Here is a 19,938-nt window from a genome sequence, read left to right as displayed (position 1 = left end):
TCGAGGCTTATGAGGGAAAGGCAGGAAAATGGAGTTAAAGCCACAATCAGATCTGCCATGACCTTACTAAATGGCGAGCAGGCTCGGTGGGGGGGCCGAATGACCCACTCCTGCTCCTAATTCTTATGTTTAAATTCTAAGTAAGTAGCACAGATAGATTTGAGGGGAAACTACATAAGTACATGAGGGAGAAAGGAATAGGAGGATATACTGGTAGGATGATCGGAGGAATTTGCGGAGCATAAACTCCAGCATGGATGCATTAGGCCGAATGGCCTGTTTACATGCTGTAACACTCTGCAATTCTATGTAATATATAACCTGCTCAGGCTGTTGGTAACTATGGTTGGATGGACTCACTACCGAGCAGGGATTAAACCTGGATCGTTCCTTGCTTTTGTTGCTCTGTACCACATTAGCTATTTACTGACAGAACTCCTTGAGACAGGCTTCATTATATCATTGGTGCTTTTTTTGAATTTCGAAGGAAAACTTCTTCCCAGTTAAGTAGCGGAATTGGGGCTCTGTGTAATATTTGGATAACAGCAGCTTAATCTGCCAGGTGCATTGAACACCAGACCATGAATCAACAGTCTTTGGTGACAGGTCACAAAGGGGATTTGATAAGTCATCAACAATAGATGTTTATTTAGCCCAGCTTCCCACTCTCCTTTTTGGTGCCAGATTGACTATATCTCCACAAGCGAACACTTTGTACTCAATTCCTGACAATCAAGGGCATCAACTTGGTGTTGACCCATTGGCCTTTTGGAAAAAAATACTTAACATTTTCTTCCCAGCTGAATTTAATACACAGTCTGGATTTTCCATAGTTAACTTTTCCATAAACACCTGCACAATTTATTTTTTTTTCAGCCACTTATGGTTTATCCCACGTTTCATGACAGGCTGAGTATTTCCAGCATTTACTCTTTCTACTTTGCTCTTCATTTCTGTAAATTATGTTCAAGCGAAGGCTGTTTTTTCAGCTACAGATTATTATCATAATTGCTCATTAAGACTTAGCCAGATTGAGATGTTAGGGCAGTTTTGGGGGATATTGTGCGGTGCTGAATCAGTCTGCAGGAAAAGTATGTACAGCCAGCCTCAAATTTCTCTCAGCTAATTCCATTTCAAAACTCTACATTGATAGCCAAAATTCTTCAACGCTTTATATCAGTGTATTATGCCATGTTTGTGACCAGCCACAGATTGTCTATTTGAAGACTGGAAATTTGCAGGGAGAAAACCAAAAGATGTGCATCATTTGCACTCCTTCCCTGCCACCTTCCAATCTTCAGATGGACAATCTTCGCCAGGCATCTTCCAATCCCTTACTTCAATGTAAACTCACTCTGTACTGAGTGACCAACACTCACTGTCTCAGTACTAACTGACCAACACTCTGTCTCTGTACTGACTGATCAACATTCACTCTGTCTCTGTCTCTCTCCCCTTCCCTCTGTGCTAACTGGCTGACCAAGACTCCCTATGTCTCTAGACTGACTGACAGATTCTGCCTGTACTGACTTCCTCTCTACAAACCTAAACTAGCAGGAACAAGATCATCCCTGCGTCCTGCCACACTGGAGTATAAGGACATTACTGTTACAGTAGGATTTTTTTTTTTATTCATTCATGGGATGTGGGCATCACTGGCTAGCCCAGTATTTATTGTCCTTGAGTAGGTGGAGGTGAGCCGCCTTCTTGAACCACTGTAGTCCATGTGGTATAGGTACAGCCACAGTGCCAGTAGGGAGGGAGTTCCAGAATTTTGACCCAGTGACTGTGAAGGAACGGTGATATATTTCCAAGTCAGGATGGCGTGTGGCTTGGAGGGGAACTTCCAGGTGGTGGTGTTCCCATGCATCTGCTGCCCTTGTCTTTCTAGGTGGTAGTGTTGTGGGCTTAGAAGGTGCTATTGAAGGAGCCTTGGTGAGTTGCTGCAGTGCATCTTGTAGATGGTACACACTGCTGCCACTGCCTCAGTGGTGGAGGGAGTGAATGTTGAAGGTGGTGGATGGGCTATCAATCAAGCGAGTTGCTTTGTCCTGGATGGTGTCGAGTTTCTTGAGTGTTGTTGGAGCTGCACTCATCCAGGCAAGTGGAGAGTATTCCATCACACTCCTGACTTGTGCCTTGTACATTGTGGACAGGCTCTTTTGATGTTTCTGAAATTTGCATCACTGTCTCTTCATAGTACCATTAAGAAACACCTCCCCCATCTCCCAACAGAAGAGTGACAGATGTAAAAGATTTTCTAAAGGGGAAATCATGTTTAACTAGCTTGCTGGAGTTTTTTGAAGAGGTAAGAGAAAGGTCGATGAGGGTAATGCTGTAGATGTGGTGTAAATGGACTTTGAAAAGATATTTGACACAGTGCCCCACAACCGACTTGTGAGAAAAGTTATTGCTCATGGAATAAAAGGGGCAGTAGCAACATGGATACAAAATTGGCTGAAAAATAGGAAGCAGAGAATAATGGTCAATGGATATTTTTCGGGCAGGAGGATGGTTTGTAGTGGAGTTCCCCAGGGGTCGGTATTGGGACCCTTGCTTTCCTGATATAAATGATGTAGACAATTTCAAAGTTTGCGGATGATCCGAAGCTTGGGAGCGTTGTGAACTGCAAGAGGACAGCATGGAACTTCAAGAGGACATAGACAAATTGGTGGGGTGGACAGATAGGTGGCAGATGAAGTTCAATGCGGAGAAGTGAGGTGATGAATTTTGGTAGGAAGAACATGGACAGACAATAAAAAATAACGGGTGAAATTTTGAAGGGGGTGCAGGAGCAGAAAGACTTGGGTGTATAAGTGCATAGATCATTGAAGGTGGCAAGACAGGCGGAGATAGCAGTTAATAAAACATATAGTATCCTGGGCTTTATTAATAGGGGCATAGAGCACAAGAACAAGGAGGTTATACTGAATTTATATAAGACACTCATTAGACCTCAGCTGGAATATTGTGTACAGTCCTGGGTGCCACATTATAGGAAGGATGTGAATACGTTGGAGAGAGTGCAGAAGAGGTTTACAAGAATGGTTCCGGGGATGAGAAACTTCAGCTATGAGGATCGGTTGGAGAAGTTGGGATTGTTCTCCTTGGAGAGAAAAAGGCTGAGAGGAGATTTGATAGAGATGTTCAAAATCATGAGGGGGCTGGGCAGAGTAGATAGGGAGAAGCTGTTCCCAGTCGTAAAAGGATCAAGAATGAGAGGGCACAGAGTTAAAGTGATTTGCAAAAAAAGCAAGTGTGACGTGAGAAAAACCTTTTTCACACAACGAGCGGTTTGTGTCTGGAATGTACTGACTAGGAGTGTGATGGAGGCAGGTTCAATGGAGGCATTCAAGAGGGCATTAGATGATTATTTGGATAGAAACAATGTGCAAGGTACAGGGAAAAGGCAGCGAAATGGCAGTAGGTCATAATGCACATTTAAAGAGCTGGTGCAGACATGATGGTCCCAGTGGCCTCCTTCTGTGCCATTAAGATTCTGTGATTTGTGATTGTGTCATTGAGATAAGGAAATCTATTTTAGCAAAATGAGAAAAAAAGGACTTGCATTTATATAGTGCCTTTCATGAGAACAGGACATTCTAAAGCACTTTTGCAGCCAATCATGTGCTTTTGAAGTGTATTTGCTGTAGGAAATTAGCTGTCAGCCATGCTCAGTTGGTAGCACTCTCACCACTGAGTCAGATGGTTATGGGTTTGAGTGCCACTTCAGAGACTTGAGCACAAAATCTAGGCACACACTCCCAAAGCAGTATTGAGGGAGTGCTGCACTGCCGGAGGTGCTGTCTTTCAAACGAGATTTGGGCTGAGGCCACATCTGCCCTGACAGGTCGACATAAAAGATCCCACGGCACCGTTTCGAAGAAGCTCAGCAAAGTTCTCCTCAATGTCCTGGCAATATTTATACCCTAACCAACATCACTAAAACTGGGAAAAGACTGAACAAGCCTGGGGCTCTCTTCTTCAGATAAGAGACAACTGAATGCTTACCTAACAGAGGTCTATAATGTTACAAAGAGGTTCAAATTATGAAGGCTTAGACATGGAGAACTTGTGGGAGAATCCAAAATTAGAGGTTTTAGTAACAGATACAAACCAATAAGCCTGATGGGGAATTCTTTACTCAAAGTAGCTTCTGTACTCAGCGCGGTGAGAATGTGGAACTTGCTGCCACATGGAGTAGTTGAGGCAATTGGTGTAGATGCATTTAGGGGGAAGCTAAATAAGTTCATGAGGGAGAATGAAATAGGAGGACAGGCTGATTAACTGAGATGAAGTATGGTGGGAAGAGCATCAACACTGGCATGGACTAGCTGGACCGAATGGCTTGTGTCTGTGCTTTAAGTTCTATGTAGTTATTTAATTGCACTTTAAAGATGAGGGGTTAAACACCAGGGTGACACTTTCACACCGTGCCAAAAACAGAAGCAGTATATATGTAAAAAAGTTTTATGTTCCTGCTTCCTATTGCAAAGGGATGCTGATTTGACCCGTAGTTTCAGGAGTCACTGCATTACATTGCCCTTGTTACGTGGAGCCATGGGTAGAGGAGCTGTTAAACTGAGGCTCCAGGTGAACCTGAGGTCACTGAAGTGTCATTCCAACCCACCAGGAAATGATGCGCAACTAATCCAGTTAATCTATTTACCTTTGCATTTTAATTCAGATTAGAGTGAACACGACACTGGATTACAGATAAGAGTGTAAACAGGCCCTTAGATGCTCACAGTACAAATCCTGTTTTACCTTTTCACTCGAGAACAAATGGAATGTAGCAGTTAGGGTCACCGCAAAGTCAGTTTCCATCCCTTCCAATCCCAAAGCAAACCTCCCTGGATTCTATAGGAAAACTTAGAACATCACCCTCTTTAATTTTCAGTCCCCTATTAACATCCCCCAAGGCACAAAGAGAACATTTAATTTCTGTGCTTCTGCCAAGAAGTCCCTGGACATGAGGCTGTCTCTAAGCTTTATGTTGCTTTTGACTGTGGTTTTCCCCTCTGTGATGGAAGCACTTTTCCCCTACACCGTTGGGATCAGAATTGATCATTTAATGAAGAGGGGAGGAAAATCCTACAATGATGCAGCACAGAAGGAGGCCATTCAGCCCTCTGTCTGTGCCAGCCCTTTGAATGAGCCACCCAATTAGACCCACTCCCCCACCCTTTCCCTACACAGCTCTGCAAATGTATCCCCTTCAAGGATTTGTCCAGTTTCTTTTCGAAAATTATTATTGAAACAGCTTTCACCACATTTTCAGGCAGCCCATTCCAGATCACAATAATTTGTTGCGTAAGGAAATCTCCTCCTCTTGTTTCTGGATCTTTTTCCAGTTCTCTCTGGTTACCGAGCCTTCTGCCACTGGAAAGAGGTTCTCTTTGTTTTACTCTATCAAAAGGTTTCAAATTTTTGAGCAAAAATCCCCTTAACTTTCTCCAGCTGTAAGGAAAATGACTACAATTTCTCCACATAACTGAAGTCTCATCCCTGGCACCATTCCAGTAAATCTCTCCACCGTTTCTGAGGCCTTTGACATTCTTCCTAAAATGAGCTGCCCAGCGTAAGATGCAGTACCACACCTGGGACCCTACCTAGCGCATTATAAAGGTTCAGCATAACTTGCATGCTACGTACTTTATGTCTTTATTTAGAAAGCCAAGGATGGTGTATAGCTTTTTAACAGCATTCTCAACTAGTCCTGCCACCTGCAAAGACTTGTACACCCAGGTCTTTCTGCTCCTGCATCCTCCTTTAGCATTGTCCCGTTCAGCTTATATTGCCTCTCGTCATTCTTCCTGTTAAAGTGAAGTACTTCATAGCCTTCTCCATTAAGTTTAATTTGCCATGTGTCTGCCCATTTCACCAGTCTTTGTCCTCCTGAAATCCGCATTATTATCTTCAAAGTTTACTATGGGCGGAATGGTCCCAAATTTGTACTAAATGTGGTAGCAGGCGGGTAGAACGATGTTTTACCCACCAGCCGCAATGGCGAGTTTTCACACTGTATCATCCCAAACACACCTCATTATTTATATATTCCTGGGATACACGCCGTTTCCATGGTAGACAGACTCCGATTCACCTGCCACCCCATCACCTCGCCACTTCATCATGCCAGGCATCACTGAGCCGCGCTCAGAGCTTCCAGTCCAGGACTGCAGTAAAGAAGAGATGGCCCCGAAAGGCAAGAAGACTGCAGCCTTCGAGCACCCTTTGGACGCCATGGAGGCCCGCTGTGATGTCCTCTATCCCCACTCTGGCCACACGAGAGGCAGCTACCTTACCACTCCGGCTTGGTAGGCGATGGCAGTGCTGATCAGTGCCAATGCTGCACAGAAGAGGTTGGCCGTCCAATGCACTTAGAGGATGAATGATTTCATCCATGCATCCAGGGTGTGGCAATCATCTCATCACTCTAAACTCACACACTCAAGCCCATCACACATTCACTGGCACCTCACTCATTGCCAGTTCAAGGGGACACCACCACCCATTCTCTCACACAAATACCCTCACATATCCATCTGGCCTCATCTCCTCTGGAGACTGCCTCCTCAGCCCTCACCATCTTGAGGCCATTAGCACAGATCAACAAGTGCCCCCACGCGCACCCTGGGATACCCTCCTTCCCCAGTACATTTCCCTAGCCTGAGGCCACTTCTTCCCCTTCGCCCCCTCCCCCTTCCCCCTAGCCCTGCAGCCATTGAAAAGCCACTCACATATGGCTGGCCTGGTAGGTAGAGGCCTGCTGTGAGCCCACCTAGAAGTGATGTCATGCTGCCTGTGAAGCCCTGGCGCTGATGACTGTGAGTGCTGCCCGAAGCAAGGTAGGCAAACAAACCTTGAAGTCCCGAGCGAAGTGCAGCTCCCCAGGTGCACATCACTTATGTGCTGTTGTGAAGCACGTTGGCGTGTTTTCCTGCCGATGTGGGCGGACAGTCCAGTGGGGCGGGGGGGGGGAACAGTTCCGGCAGGCAGCCCTAATAATTATATGAAGATGTAATACAATGAGGTTCCCTACGTCCGATGGCGGGATATACAGCCCGCCATTGATGGGCTGAGCGGACGATCGCAAATTGGTTTCACGCTGTCGTGAAACCAATTGCGCCATATGTGCCAGTGAATGTGTGATGGGCTTGAGTGTGCTCACACCACTGAACACTCCCGACACTGGCTGGCATGGAAAATCCTGGCCTACATGTCTGAGTCTCATATCTTCTGTAATAATGGGCATGAACCCCTTTCTGCCAAGGAGCTGTGCCATCTTGAGTTTGGTTAGCCCAAGCCAGTTGGAACCATACATTCATACAGACACAAAATAAATAGATGAATGGATGATATGTACTAAAGAATTGCTCGTCCAATTCATAATTGTATTAACAATCTGTTAATTATAAAGTGAAAATCAACAATGTTGAACTGGCATTAGGTGTTAACCTTGTCTAAATCCTTTACATCTTTCCAATTTTTAAATTAATTCATTTTTGTGATATGGTTATTGCTTTTACTGGCCATCACTAGTTGCCAGTGAGAAGGTGGCGGTGGGTCATCTGGTGGGTAGTGAAGGTGCCCCCAAAGCAATTTCCAGGATTTTGACCCAGAGACAGTGAAGGAATGGTGCCATATTTCAAAGTTGGGTTGGTGTGTGACCTGGAGGGGACCTTCCAGGTGGTGGTGTTCCCATGCGCCTGCTGCCCTTGTCCTTCTAGGTGGTAGAGGTCACAGGTTTGGGAGGTGCAGTTAAAGGAACTTAGGTGAATTTCACCTTGTAGGAGGTGCATGCAGCAGCCACATTGATGGATATGCAGTTAAAATATAGATAGTGTAAATATACTGGATAAAACTTTTAAAGCTTGACTTTTTTTTCTGTATCTTACAGGGAAGAGAAGGAGCGTTGGATCCGTGCTAAGTATGAACAGAAACTGTTCCTGATCCCACCGCCGTGCTCAGACATTCCCTTGGGACAACAGCTGCTACATGCTACAGCTGAGGAGAACTTGCGGGCTGTCATCCTGCTCCTAGCCCACGGCTCCAAGGATGAAGTAAATGAGACTTACGGAGAGGGAGACGGACGCACATCGCTGCACTTGGCCTGTAGGAAAGGGAATGTCGTCCTCACCCAGCTTCTGATCTGGGTAGGTGAATGTGACAATTTCAAAAGGAACGGCAGGCTTGCATTTCTGCAGCAACCTCTCACAACCTCAGGACATCCCAAAGCAATTTACAGCCAATGAAGTACTTTTCAAATGTAGCTCCCTATCCACAGCACTGCCTGAGAAACTAAACAGGAGCATTTTATACTTAGTGACTGATGGTTTGTTCCACCCTTATTGGCCGGTTATACACTTTATAATAAGTAGTGATTTTGACATCACATCAACACGGTCTAGGCATCAGGTTTTCAACTTTCCAGGAATTAAAAACTTAACCCCCAGGAATGCACTAAGAGCAATTTGGGAGGAAAAGTATAGGGGCATTAAAACACGGCTGTGCTTTAAATTTATATTGAACACCTTTGTGTATTGGTTATAAGGATTAGGTGCACAAGTAGGCCATTCAGCTCTTGGCGCCTGCTGTGCCTTTCATTATGCCCGTGGCTTATGAAGCCATCAGGCATTGGATATGAGGCTGTTGGACTGATGGGAAAGGAGTGTCTTTTTGTTTCCTCAATGGTAAAGCAAGATGGTGGCCAAGCGTATGAATGAGTCTGGGGGCAGTTGGAGGCAAAGGTCATTAGAAATGCATCTAATCAGAGTTGGCACTCAGGTGAGAAGTAAAATCAAGCCAATGGTATGAATCAACTTACCTTTCCTAGCTAGCACCCCAGTGATAATGGGGACCAATAGCTTGTGTAATTTTTTTAAAATTATTTCATGGGAAGCGAGCATCACTGGCAAGGCCAGCATTTGTTGCCCATCCCTGGTTGCCCTTGAACTGAGTGGCTTGCTAGGCCATTTCAGAGGGCAGTTAAGAGTCACATTTAGGCCATCAGATGGAGTAATTGAAATACGTTTGGGGAGGAGTAGTGTTTTCTCCAGTAGGTTCATTCCTGTCTTCTGTCAGTACATTGCTACTCCAGTGAGGAATGAAGCACTATTTGACCTGGCTTTTTGGTGATGAGGTGGAGTTTGTGATGTAAACGTTTGGGAAGCAGTGGTTCAATGGCAGAACGGAAAAGAAAAAAAGTCAAGAGCAAGGGTGCTTCACTGCAAACAACAAATTATAGTGAGATAGGAAGGACCGTGCTTAGATTAAATAGAAGAAAAAAATAAACTAATAGACAACTGCAGAATAATAATCCTATATTACAACAGTAACTACACTTGTATAGTGCTTCATTGGCTGTTAAGTGCTTTGGGCTATTCTGAGTTGCAAAGTGCTCTGTAGAATTGCAAGATTCTCAATAGTAAGAATTATTTAAATTGGAGATGGATAGAGTACTAATTAAGTAAAATCCACCAAGAGTAAAAGTGAGTGTAATGAAAGGTAGTGGTTCAATGGAGAGATTGGATCAAACTTGTTGCTTACAGATAGGCCAGGACTTTTCCTAAGGCGGGCAGGCTGGGCAAGAGCAGGCGTGGAGCCGATCATCGCCCGTGATCGGCTGCACGCTGCCATTTTACACAGGCGGGCCAATGAAGGCCTGCCCAGCATAATATGCAGCCGGTAGTGCTCAGTGCTACCTGTGCGGGCAGGCGGGAGGAGGAGGGAGAGTCGGGGTCAGCACTCTTTCGCGCATGTGAAGGCACCGAGCTGCCTCAGGGAGATTGAATGGATATTAAAAGGATTGAATAAATTATTTTTTAAATTGTTTAAACATGCCCTCTCATGTGACTGTGTCACATGAGTTGGGACATGTTTTTAAGTTTATGAAAATGTATTTATTTATTTATTTAATAAAGACTTCAGGAAACCTCATCCTGCCCGTGGATGAGGTTTCCTGAAAAACGCAAAGGTCGCTTGGGCTCTTCGCCTGCCCGCCAACCTTAAGGTTGGATGGCCAGCATTCTCAAGTGGCTCAATTGATTTCTTAATGGCCTTAATAGGCCATTTACATTTCGGCGGGCGTGCAGCCGACTCCGGCGCGCGCCCACTGAATGAAATATCGCGATGGCGCATGATGACATCAGGACACATGCCCGACATCATCGTATGTCATTTTACGCATCGGCGTGTCGGGCCCGCCACCACACGCCGACTGGAAAATTCTGCCCTTAATGTCTTTAGTGTTTACAGGGCGGAATGAAAAGAAAGGAAAGCCAGGATGAGAGTTGTTACGATCCAAAATGCAGAGTCTGAATGGATGGCGGAAGCACATTCAATAGTAAATTTCTAAATGGAATTAGTTAAATACTTGAAGGTGAAACAGGTTGGATGGCTAAAGCGAAAGAGAGGGGATTGGGACTAATTGAATTGCTCTTTCATAGAGGCTTGATGGGCTGAATGGCCTCCTCCTATGGTGCTTGATTGGATGATTCTAGAAGAGCGGATTAGAAAAAAATATTAAGGGGCAATAAATAAGCTTCCTTTAGCATATTTGCAGCAAGATAATAGTAAAGATGGAATAAGGATAATTAAAAGTCAAAGGATTGAAGGTTGTAGTAGAGAGCAAGGAAATGGCTAAAATGCTAAGTACTTTGTCTCAATTACCACAGAGAAGGTGGAGTTTGAAGCTCAACATCAGAGCTGGGTGTGGAACATCTAATGGAAGAGAGATAACACGAAAGACTTTACTCAAACTTAAGGTAGATGGGAAAAGTTAAAGAGGTAGCAGAGGCTTTGACTAACTTTCCAAACTCCTTTGGAAAAGAAAGAAATTTGGAAAAGAAAAATGTCAGGACTAACGTTCCCTGAAGGCCCAGCCCAACAACGTAGACATGTGGGATTTTCAGCTTCCAGTTAAGAACCAAATTACAACGGACCCAATCTAAATCTAATTCAGAGCATAGCCTTAAAATTAGAACTAGACCATTCTGGGGTGATGTTCAGAGGAACTTCTTTGTACAAAGGGTAGTGAGATCTGGAATTCCCCCATGGAAATTTGTTGAGGCTGGGGGTGAACCGGAAAATTTCAAAACTGAGCTTGATAGATTTTAGTTGGGTAAGGGTATTAAGGATTATGGAACCAAGGTGGGTAAATGGACTTGACATGCAGATCAGCCTCAATCTAACTGAATGGCAAAACAGGCTTGAGGGGCCGAATGGCCCCCTGCTTTCACTATGTTCTAACTTTTGTCATTGATCTTGCAGTATGGAGTTGACATCATGGCGCGCGATGCCCACGGGAACACTGCACTGGCCTACGCCAGGCAAGCGATGAGTCAGGAGTGCAGCGACATCCTGCTGCAGTACGGGTGCCCCGAGGAGCACTTCATCCTGGTGGCAACTCCCAACCTGTCCCGCAAGAGCGGCAGCCGCAACAACAACAACAACAACAACGGCGGAAGGATGGACACCAAACTGCCCACTGTCATTTGAGGAGGAGCACACCAGACTTTTGTGTTTAGAGAGCAGCACTGAACCTCTCCCTTTTACAGCCTCGTATCTGTGAAACCTCATTCCACTCCTGATTAAGTTCTCGAAGCAACGTAACGTCATGAAGAGCCGGAGAAACGGGGGAAAAGAAGATGACCAGTCGCGGATCAGCTCATTACTCAAATGAGCCGAGGCTCTGTGCCGTCAAAAAAAAAAATAGATTGAAAAGGATCAGGAATTGCCCTCCTGAAGAAGAACCCAGTAGTAGAGGGTGAAAACTCTGAGCTTTACAATGCTGGGCTAGCAGGGCAAACTTGTGAAAACGGACAAGGGAAATTGGAACTTTCAGGCATTGGCAATTAGCTGTCAGTACGTTTCACCTCTACCAAACAGGTTGATTCAGCTCTTCTGTGGAGGGCCCTTGCTGACATAAATCAGCCGAGAGCACAGAGTTTGTCAGGTTTGAAGCTCCTATGATGGTATGTGTCAAATCAGTTGTGGCTAATCTGTCCGGGGAGAATACTGGCTTCATTACACTTGTATAGTTCAGTTCTTCCAGCATTACCACTGTTTAATAGAACATGATTAGTCATAATAGAGAAAAGCATATTAGCTGAGGAGGTAGTTACATGGCATGGTTCAATGACTGCTTGGATGTGATTGCAATATTCTCACAAGAAGCACATTATCTCAGTCACGTTCTTTCCAGTCCTCGGAGCCCTCCTTCCTAAATTCACTGTCATAATTTAGTGTCTATTTAATATTTAGTCCTCTCCCTATTCAAAAGAAAGGAATGGGGTCCTTTCCCCCACCTCGCCCTCCCCTCCACACCACACCACTCTCCCCAGATGCAATCTGTTTAGTGAACACAAAGAGACTGCTAGTTGTTGAGAGCCGGGTGCTGTGCTGCAAACAGGAGTGTGCTCTGTGTATGATTAAAAAGCTGTAAGCATTATGTAGTGTGCTGGTTCGAAGGAAAGAAAGGGAATTGATCAGTCTTAGCCTCATTTCTCAGTCACTAGCATACTGCCCCTCTGACCTGCGCTGTCAATGGCAGCATCATCCAAAATGGATGGGATGGTGCTTTTGTCCAAGGGAGCCTTTCCTGGAAGAATTCTCTTCCTGTTTGTAAGTATGATGTAAACTCTGACGCTATACTATTTAAATGTTGTACATAATTTGTTCATTCCATCCGGGATTTTGCCTTTGATTTTGCAGGGAGGGGAAAGGGGATTATTGGAAAACCCCGATGGGAGTTCTTTACTCCGGCCACAGTGAAATGGCTGATCTCATCTGTGAGTTGTTGGCTGCGTGTCATTCTGCTCCTTGTTTTGGTGGTGCGGTGGGGGGTGGGACCTGGAAATTGAGTTATTAGTCAGCGATGCACAATTTAAACTCCAGTCACTTTTACAATCCAGCATTGAGTCCAAATAAGATGTATTTTTCTAGTCCTTCCTTGTGCATCCCATGTGTTAGATCCCTGGCACCAACGTGTTTAACCAGAAGAATTTGATTACCGTTGACAGACCTAGACTTCCTTCTAAATGGTCATCAATATCACTACACTGTTTGAGAACAAGAAGTAGATTTTACACTTGTCCCTCCTGTATGATTTAAATGATGAATACTTCGGCTTGTCAGTTTTCAGTGTTTTGTGTAACTGTTTTTCAATTCCATGTTTCCTGGCCACTGTTGCAATTCACCCACCTCCTTACCTTTTATCCACTCTCTAGCTCTCAAGCCACTGCCCCTCCACCCAGTTGATTTCTCTCTCTGCCCAAAAATGGACTGAAGGTGAATGGTTCCGTTGGCAAATCTTGAGTGTCAAGTTGTCCTGGCCCTCAAACCTTTTAACGTACAGAATCGAGTCTGACAATCTCGGAACACAATATTGGCACGTGGACACTCTGCTCTTGCCCACCCTCCACAGCCAGCTGCAAGCCTATTGCTTTGCGAAAAGCGGTGTGGGAAGATTGAGGAGAGAAATGCCCTTTAGCGCTGCACCATTTTGCGTTTCCTTCTAACTGATGAAAATTATCGGAGAGGTGCAGGCACCATCAATGCAATCAGAAATATTCTTGTCTTGTGTGTGTCTTTCCAATCTCCTCCATGCTAGGTTGATATTTGTGAAGATCATGATATGTTAGTTGCAATGAGCAGCTTTATAAAATTGTGGTGTAGACTATTGATCATGGATTCTAGACAGAAAGGAAGAGGATCTATAGATCTCTGACACCACCTAACCACTGGTTTGAATCCTGTAATCACATTTTACTCAAACGCAGTTTGGCCAAGTTGAATTGAAGTATGCAGCGTGTTATCGGAGGTCTGGTGTCAGCCGAGACGTCCTAACTAAAATCCCTGCCAGATTTCCACAGGCACGGGTACCTTTGTGCCTCATTGAATTACCCTCAAATCCTACAAATTAAACACAAACACGCACAATTCTGTATGGAAGAGTCACAGGATTCACCTGTAATCTGTTAACAGGGATGGGTGGCTTTCAACAGTCCAGCGTATCTGTGTATTTAGCAACCAGTTCATCTCGGTGCCGAGTTGACAGTCTTGTATTAAAGATGACAGCTTTATTTGACTTGACAACTACAATACAACATACAAGGGAATTTGCTTTCCTGTAACTCACTCTTAAAAACATGTTAATATTGTAGGTGGTGCATCAAAGATCAGATAGCATCTCACTCGTCCTAAACCATTACCCATCAATCCTCCAAATCCCAAATCATTACTCTGATACTACTCCAAATCCCAAATCATTACCCTGACACTACTCCAAATCCAGAATCATTACTCTGACACTACTCCAAATCCAGAATCATTACTCTGACACTACTCCAAATACAGAATCATTACTCTGACACTACTACAAATCCAGAATCATTACTCTGATACTACTCCAAATCCAAAATCATTACTCTGACACTACTACAAATCCAGAATCATTACTCTGACACTACTACAAATCCAGAATCATTACTCTGACACTCCTCCTTGTCCTGAATCATTGCTCTACCACTCCTCCAATCCCAAATCATTGCTCTGACACTCCTCCAATCCCAAATCATTGCTCCAACACTCCTCCAATCCTAAATCATTGCTCTGACACTCCCCCATCCCAAATCATTGCTCCGACACTCCTCCAATCCCGAATCATTGCTCTGACGCTCCTCCAATCACGAATCATTGCTCTAACATTCCTCCAATACCGAATCATTGCTCTAATACTCCTCCACTCTGGGTCATTGCTTCAACAATCTCTTCAGGTTTTACATCATGAATCTGACACAATTCAATGAACACTCCTTTGGGTCCTCCATCTCAAAATGACATTGGTGAAAAGAACTTTTGGCAAAAATTCACTGCCATGTATATACACAGTAAATATTTCTCAGTTACAGTTGGCAATCTGATCAGTTTAATAGTTTGTCGTCATCCAAACACCCTATTTGGATTGCTATTTTGGAATACTGATGTGTATATTCTCCACATTCCTGCTTTGTAATTCCTGTGTTTCTGGTTTGTTTAGGGAATACATCCCTAAAGAGTGCCAAGCCTAACTATAAACGTATTCCTAATCGTGCTTTATAAGCTGTGCCAGTCATTACTGTGCCTGGAATCAGTTTATCTGCTGTTACACTAACCTGGAATGTATCTGTAAAGAGCTGTTAGCTGGCAGTCATATCTCAGTGTAAATAGGTATAATATGGACACTATCAGAATGAATGGTTTCGGTTTTAATATTACCTCATTTGGCAGTTCATGTTTTGCAATGACTAGATGCTTTATTTATATGTTTGTAATAATAATGAAAGCTGTGTGACGTTGCCTGCATTTTGCCAGTGAAATTTGTTAGATTGAGTTATGATTGACCATACCAGTATGTATTATGATTTTGTGGGTCAACTGTACAGTACTCTGTTAAAGACTGTAAAGTAATGTAAGGAGACTAAACTCTGTAATTGTAAAATGTCTCTTTTCAATAAAAAAAGCTTCTTAATACATTGGTTACAGAGCGTTTAGTTCCACACAACATGGCAGTAGACACAGTTTACCTTTTCTCTCATAGAACGCAAGTATTGTCCTGGCCAAAATCCATCCTTCAACCAACATCACTGAAGAGAGCCAGATTATCTAGTCGGTATCACATTGCTGTTCGTGGGAGCTTGCTGTGCGCAAGTTGGCTCCCACATTTCCCACATTACAACAATGACTACACTTCACAAAGTATTCCATTGGATGTAAAGCACTTTGGAGTGTCATAGCGCTATATAAATTCAAGTCTTTCTATATGCACATATATCGCCCTGGGCGAAATAGGAGCAGAAACTCTCGGACATCAGGTAATATGGTAAGTGAAGTACCCTGCACAAGATTTTTAAGTGATGTATGGGTAACAAAAATTAAGATTTTGTGCTGTCAAAATGCAAGGTGATAATCTGCTTATTAAAAGTAAATATAAAAGCCAAGCTAATTAAAACTGCCTTTAATTAACATTATGACAATATAGTGCAGTAAAATGACAGGAAGTATCTAAATAATAGCACAGCGTTAGCATACTTGAATATGTCATTGTCCCCTCGCCTTTATCCAGATCTTGCAGCTCCCAGAATTAATCGGCCTACTCCCAGCCTGCCTGAGCATTGTCAGGAGTCAGTCACCACGACCTGCAAGTGGGCATAAACCCCAAACTCAGGCAGCGAACTCAACCAGTCCAGGAATGTGATGGCCAAGCACCATTCCCATAAATACTCTCGCAGGTCCACTACTTAGCCTGGGGAGGTGGGAGAAGGAAGCCGTAGACGAAAGGCTGCTTGCCAGGGGCTCAGGTAAGTGGTAAAGGGAGCCCTGCAGGCGACCAGTGGTGGGGAGCCTGGGGCAAGGGAGGCCCAAAGTTCTTTGCGGAACGCTGCTGCTCCTCTTGGCCCATGAAGTGACCTTAAGCCATATACAATTAGCTGCCCTAGACCCCTTCTGGTCCATGACCTGACTCCCCGGCAGGGCAGAGGGGACCCCAGGTGGATGAAACTCACTTCACCACCCACCTCCCCCCCTCATCCCGCTCAGATTCCTGATTCCAATTCCAGAGCAACTAGTTCTGCGCAGGCCAGGATTCGCACCGGCCACAAACTCTTCTTCCTATGTGACTTATCAGTATATCCGACCTGTGAGATTTATGTCAACTCCTTCCAGGTAAGGATCGTCTGGAAGACTGAACAGGCTGGGGCTCTTTCCTCCAGAAAAAGAGAAGGCTGAGGCGCGACTTAGCAGAGGTCACTAAAATTATGAAGGGGTTTGATAATGTAGACGGAGTCAAAATGTTTCTACTTGTCGGGAGGAGTCCAAAACTAGTAGTAATAAATATATGAAAGGCACCACTAAATTCAATAGAGAGCTCAGGAGGAACATCTTTATCCAGAGTGTAGTTAGAATGTGAAACTTGCTACCTTGTAGAGTAGCTGAGGCAAATGGCCTCGGTGGGTTCAAAGGGAAGTTAGATCAGCACAAGAGGGAGAAAGGAATAGAAAGATATGTTGATAGGGTATATGAAGAGGGGTGAGAGGAGGCTCGTGTGGAGCATAGAATACCTGCTCGATTAAGCCAAACAGCTTGTTTCTGTCTTGTATGTTCTTTGTAACTCTTAGCTAAATATCACACGGCCATCATAAGTCACACCATCCAAAAGATTTGGTGAAAAGTCATTGTACCAAGACGTGAACTATTTCTCTCCGTGGATGCTGCCCGACCTGCTGAGTTTTTCCAGCTTATTTTTTTCTTGTTCTTATTTCAGATTTCCAGCTTCTGGTAGCATTTTGCTTTTCTACAAAATCGAGGACTGTTTGAGAGATGAGCAAGCTGGAAGCACAATGCTACCTTTTAATTACCATTTGGTGGGGGGAGATATTGTGTATTTAACATTTGTGATGAGTATAATGATATATGTTTAGAATAATTACTGTTCTCATTAGATATCAGAGTGCTATTGTTTACTTCATATATCCGGCCTAGGACACAATAGGTAATATATGAAGAATGATGTGTCTAAAATTTAGCAAAAATTTCCATGAAATCCATGGGGCTCTAATTATAACTCATTGGGTGATTCTTTTGCTAATCAGATTACTCTAAGGCCAAGAGCAGACATCAGAAAACACCCCCTCTCCCCAGATTCCTTATTATGGCACATCCCATTGGGAAATGTAACGGGGAAAAGAAATGATCATTCCCGAGACGGCAGCGTGGGCTAGCCTCTAATCTGATTACCTGGCACATAAAAGAGATTGTCTTTTAATCTATCCCTACCCCAACCCCACCTGCAGCCACATACAACAGGACAACTATACCATGTCATTTTTATCACTGCAGACTGTTTCTAGCCTTTGCACCAGCAAAACGCAACTAATTCACCTTGAGAAAGGAGCAGTGTCAGCCTGCGTGAATGTGCCACTCAAGAAAGACTTGCATATTTATATTAGCACCTTTCATGACCCCAGGATGTCCCAATCCACTTTACGGCCAATGAAGCATTTTGTCGACATGTTGTAATGCGGCAGCTAATTAATGCACAGCAAGATCCCACAAACAGCAATTATGATGATGACCAGCTAATTCATTTTGTGGTGATGTTCCTCGAGGGATAAATGATGTCCAGGACACCGGGCATAACTTTCCCACTCTCCTACAAAATAGTGGCTTGGGATCTTTGGCCAGATGGGGGCCTGGGTTTTAGGCTGCGTTTGCTGCCAACACCTCACAACGAGCGCAGTTTGATTGGGGGGAAGTGTGCAGCAGGGCGCATGCATGGTGATCACTGGCCCAGGAATTGCTAATATTACAGTGCCAGCAGCAGAATCTCTCGGGGGGTCCCACAGTTTTCTTTATCCCAGTTGATTTCCTTAACATTTCTCCTGCCTTTTTCCCCTCATTCTTTGGGGAAGGCACTTTTCTTCCAATAAACCATCTTGTCATAACAGCGTATCTCAGTGGTGTGGAAGGGATGGTGTGTAATTAAGCCTCTATTCCATCACTTGCCTGTCCTGTTGGTTCTTAAATGTGATGTGCTGGGAGGAACAAGCCCCGGAGCTACAACAGAGCCCGTGCTCCTACTGCCTGCTTGCCATGGGGCTCAGAAACTAAGTGAATGGCTTCAGGGACCAGAAGCCTTCCCACCCTGAATCCCTGGAATCAGAAGCCTCCCCCTGCAGGGAGCCACGTCCTGACTGCCCGCCCGCTGTGGGGCTCAGAAACTGAGTCAATGGCTTCGAACCAGCACTGCCTCTCCTGCAAATGACGACATAGGATTCTGCGCAGGCGCAGGCAGGTATCTGTCTGTGGATTTTCTGATCGTTATCCCATTGCCGTTTGTGGGAGCTTGCTGTGCATAAATTAGCTGCCGCTTTTCCTGCATTACAACAATGGCCACATATCGACAAAATACTTCATTGGCCGTAAAGTGCATTGGGACATCCTGAGGTCATGAAAGATGCTAATATAAATCCATCTTGCACGACCATCTTGCATTGACAGGAGATATGGGTTTAATGTCTTATCCAAAAGACGGCACCTCTGACAATGCAGCACTCCCCAGTACTGACTTGGGATGTGTTTTGTGCCAGGATATCTATCAAAGTTCCCCCTCCTAATTGTGTTCCATTAACTCCTGTTAGACTGAGTTGACTATCATGCCTGCCTGAACTGCCCGCCCTCCCATGTAGTCAAACGGCTACTGATACCATCTGTCTAGACCCACCCTTGAATGATGACTACTTGGGTGAAATACTTTCAAGCTCTAACCAGTTTTAAGTCGGTGTCTTCAAGAGAGGAGAAGAAAGTGCAAGAACCCAGTCAAGATCAAGTCAGTCCGGTTCAAAATACCTTGAGGGCCACCTTCTCCTCGACGGTGCTCCCCCCTCGATGTGCCAATGCTAACAGCCTTACCATGACAAGCATTCAATAATTCACCCTCTTTGTCACCAGCTATATTCTGGGTATTGCACAACAACAACTTGCATTTATATAGAACCTTTAACATAGTAAAGCACCCCAAGGTGGTGCACAGGAGCATAATTAAATAAAAATTGACACCAAACCTTACAAAGAGACAATTAGGACAGTTGGCCTAAAGTTGGGTCAATGAGGCTGTTTTTAAGGGCATCTTAAAGGAGGAGAAAGAAGTGGAGAGTCAGAGAGGTTCAGGGAGGGAATTCCAGAGCTTAGGTCCCAGGCAGCTGAAGGCATGGCCACCAATGGTGGGGCAAAGGAAATTGGGGGTGCAGAAGAGGTTAGAATGGAGGAACGCAGAGGCCTTGGAAGGTTGTAGGGCAGGAGAAGGTTACAGAGATAAGGAGGGACAAGGCCATGGAAGGATGACATTGGGCGACACAACATGGCGAGCTTTCACTCATCATTGCTCAGGTTTCAACGCAC

The 19,938-nt window shown here is 44.5% G+C and overlaps 1 protein-coding gene and 1 long non-coding RNA gene across 5 annotated transcripts in view; one reads left to right on the top strand and one right to left on the bottom strand.

The window, feature by feature from the left end:
• The window catches only part of agap1 (ArfGAP with GTPase domain, ankyrin repeat and PH domain 1), a 662,670-nt gene extending 647,974 nt beyond the window's left edge, over positions 1–14,696 (top strand). For all 3 annotated transcript variants that reach the window (XM_078551515.1, XM_078551513.1, XM_078551514.1), the window contains 2 exons: positions 7,901–8,156; positions 11,272–14,696. In XM_078551515.1, coding sequence (XP_078407641.1) covers positions 7,901–8,156; positions 11,272–11,499 — 484 coding nt within the window. In that variant the 3' untranslated portion in view covers positions 11,500–14,696. The remainder of the gene's footprint in view (positions 1–7,900; positions 8,157–11,271) is intronic.
• On the bottom strand, positions 14,283–15,507 carry LOC144686386 (uncharacterized). Of its 2 annotated transcripts, none has more exons than XR_013577922.1 (3): positions 14,619–15,507; positions 14,492–14,559; positions 14,283–14,337 (listed from the first exon to the last, which is right to left on the bottom strand). It is a non-coding gene; the product is annotated as an uncharacterized LOC144686386 (long non-coding RNA). The 2 variants fall into 2 exon arrangements; XR_013577923.1 differs by having other exon boundaries at positions 14,306–14,399.
• Between the last annotated feature and the right edge of the window lie 4,431 nt (positions 15,508–19,938).

Source organism: Cetorhinus maximus, chromosome 11 (genome assembly GCF_964194155.1).
Source record: "Cetorhinus maximus chromosome 11, sCetMax3.hap1.1, whole genome shotgun sequence".
NCBI lineage: Eukaryota > Metazoa > Chordata > Chondrichthyes > Lamniformes > Cetorhinidae > Cetorhinus > Cetorhinus maximus.
The sequence above is the reverse complement of the archived record's forward strand: the minus strand, read 5'-3'. Positions and strand labels throughout refer to the sequence as shown.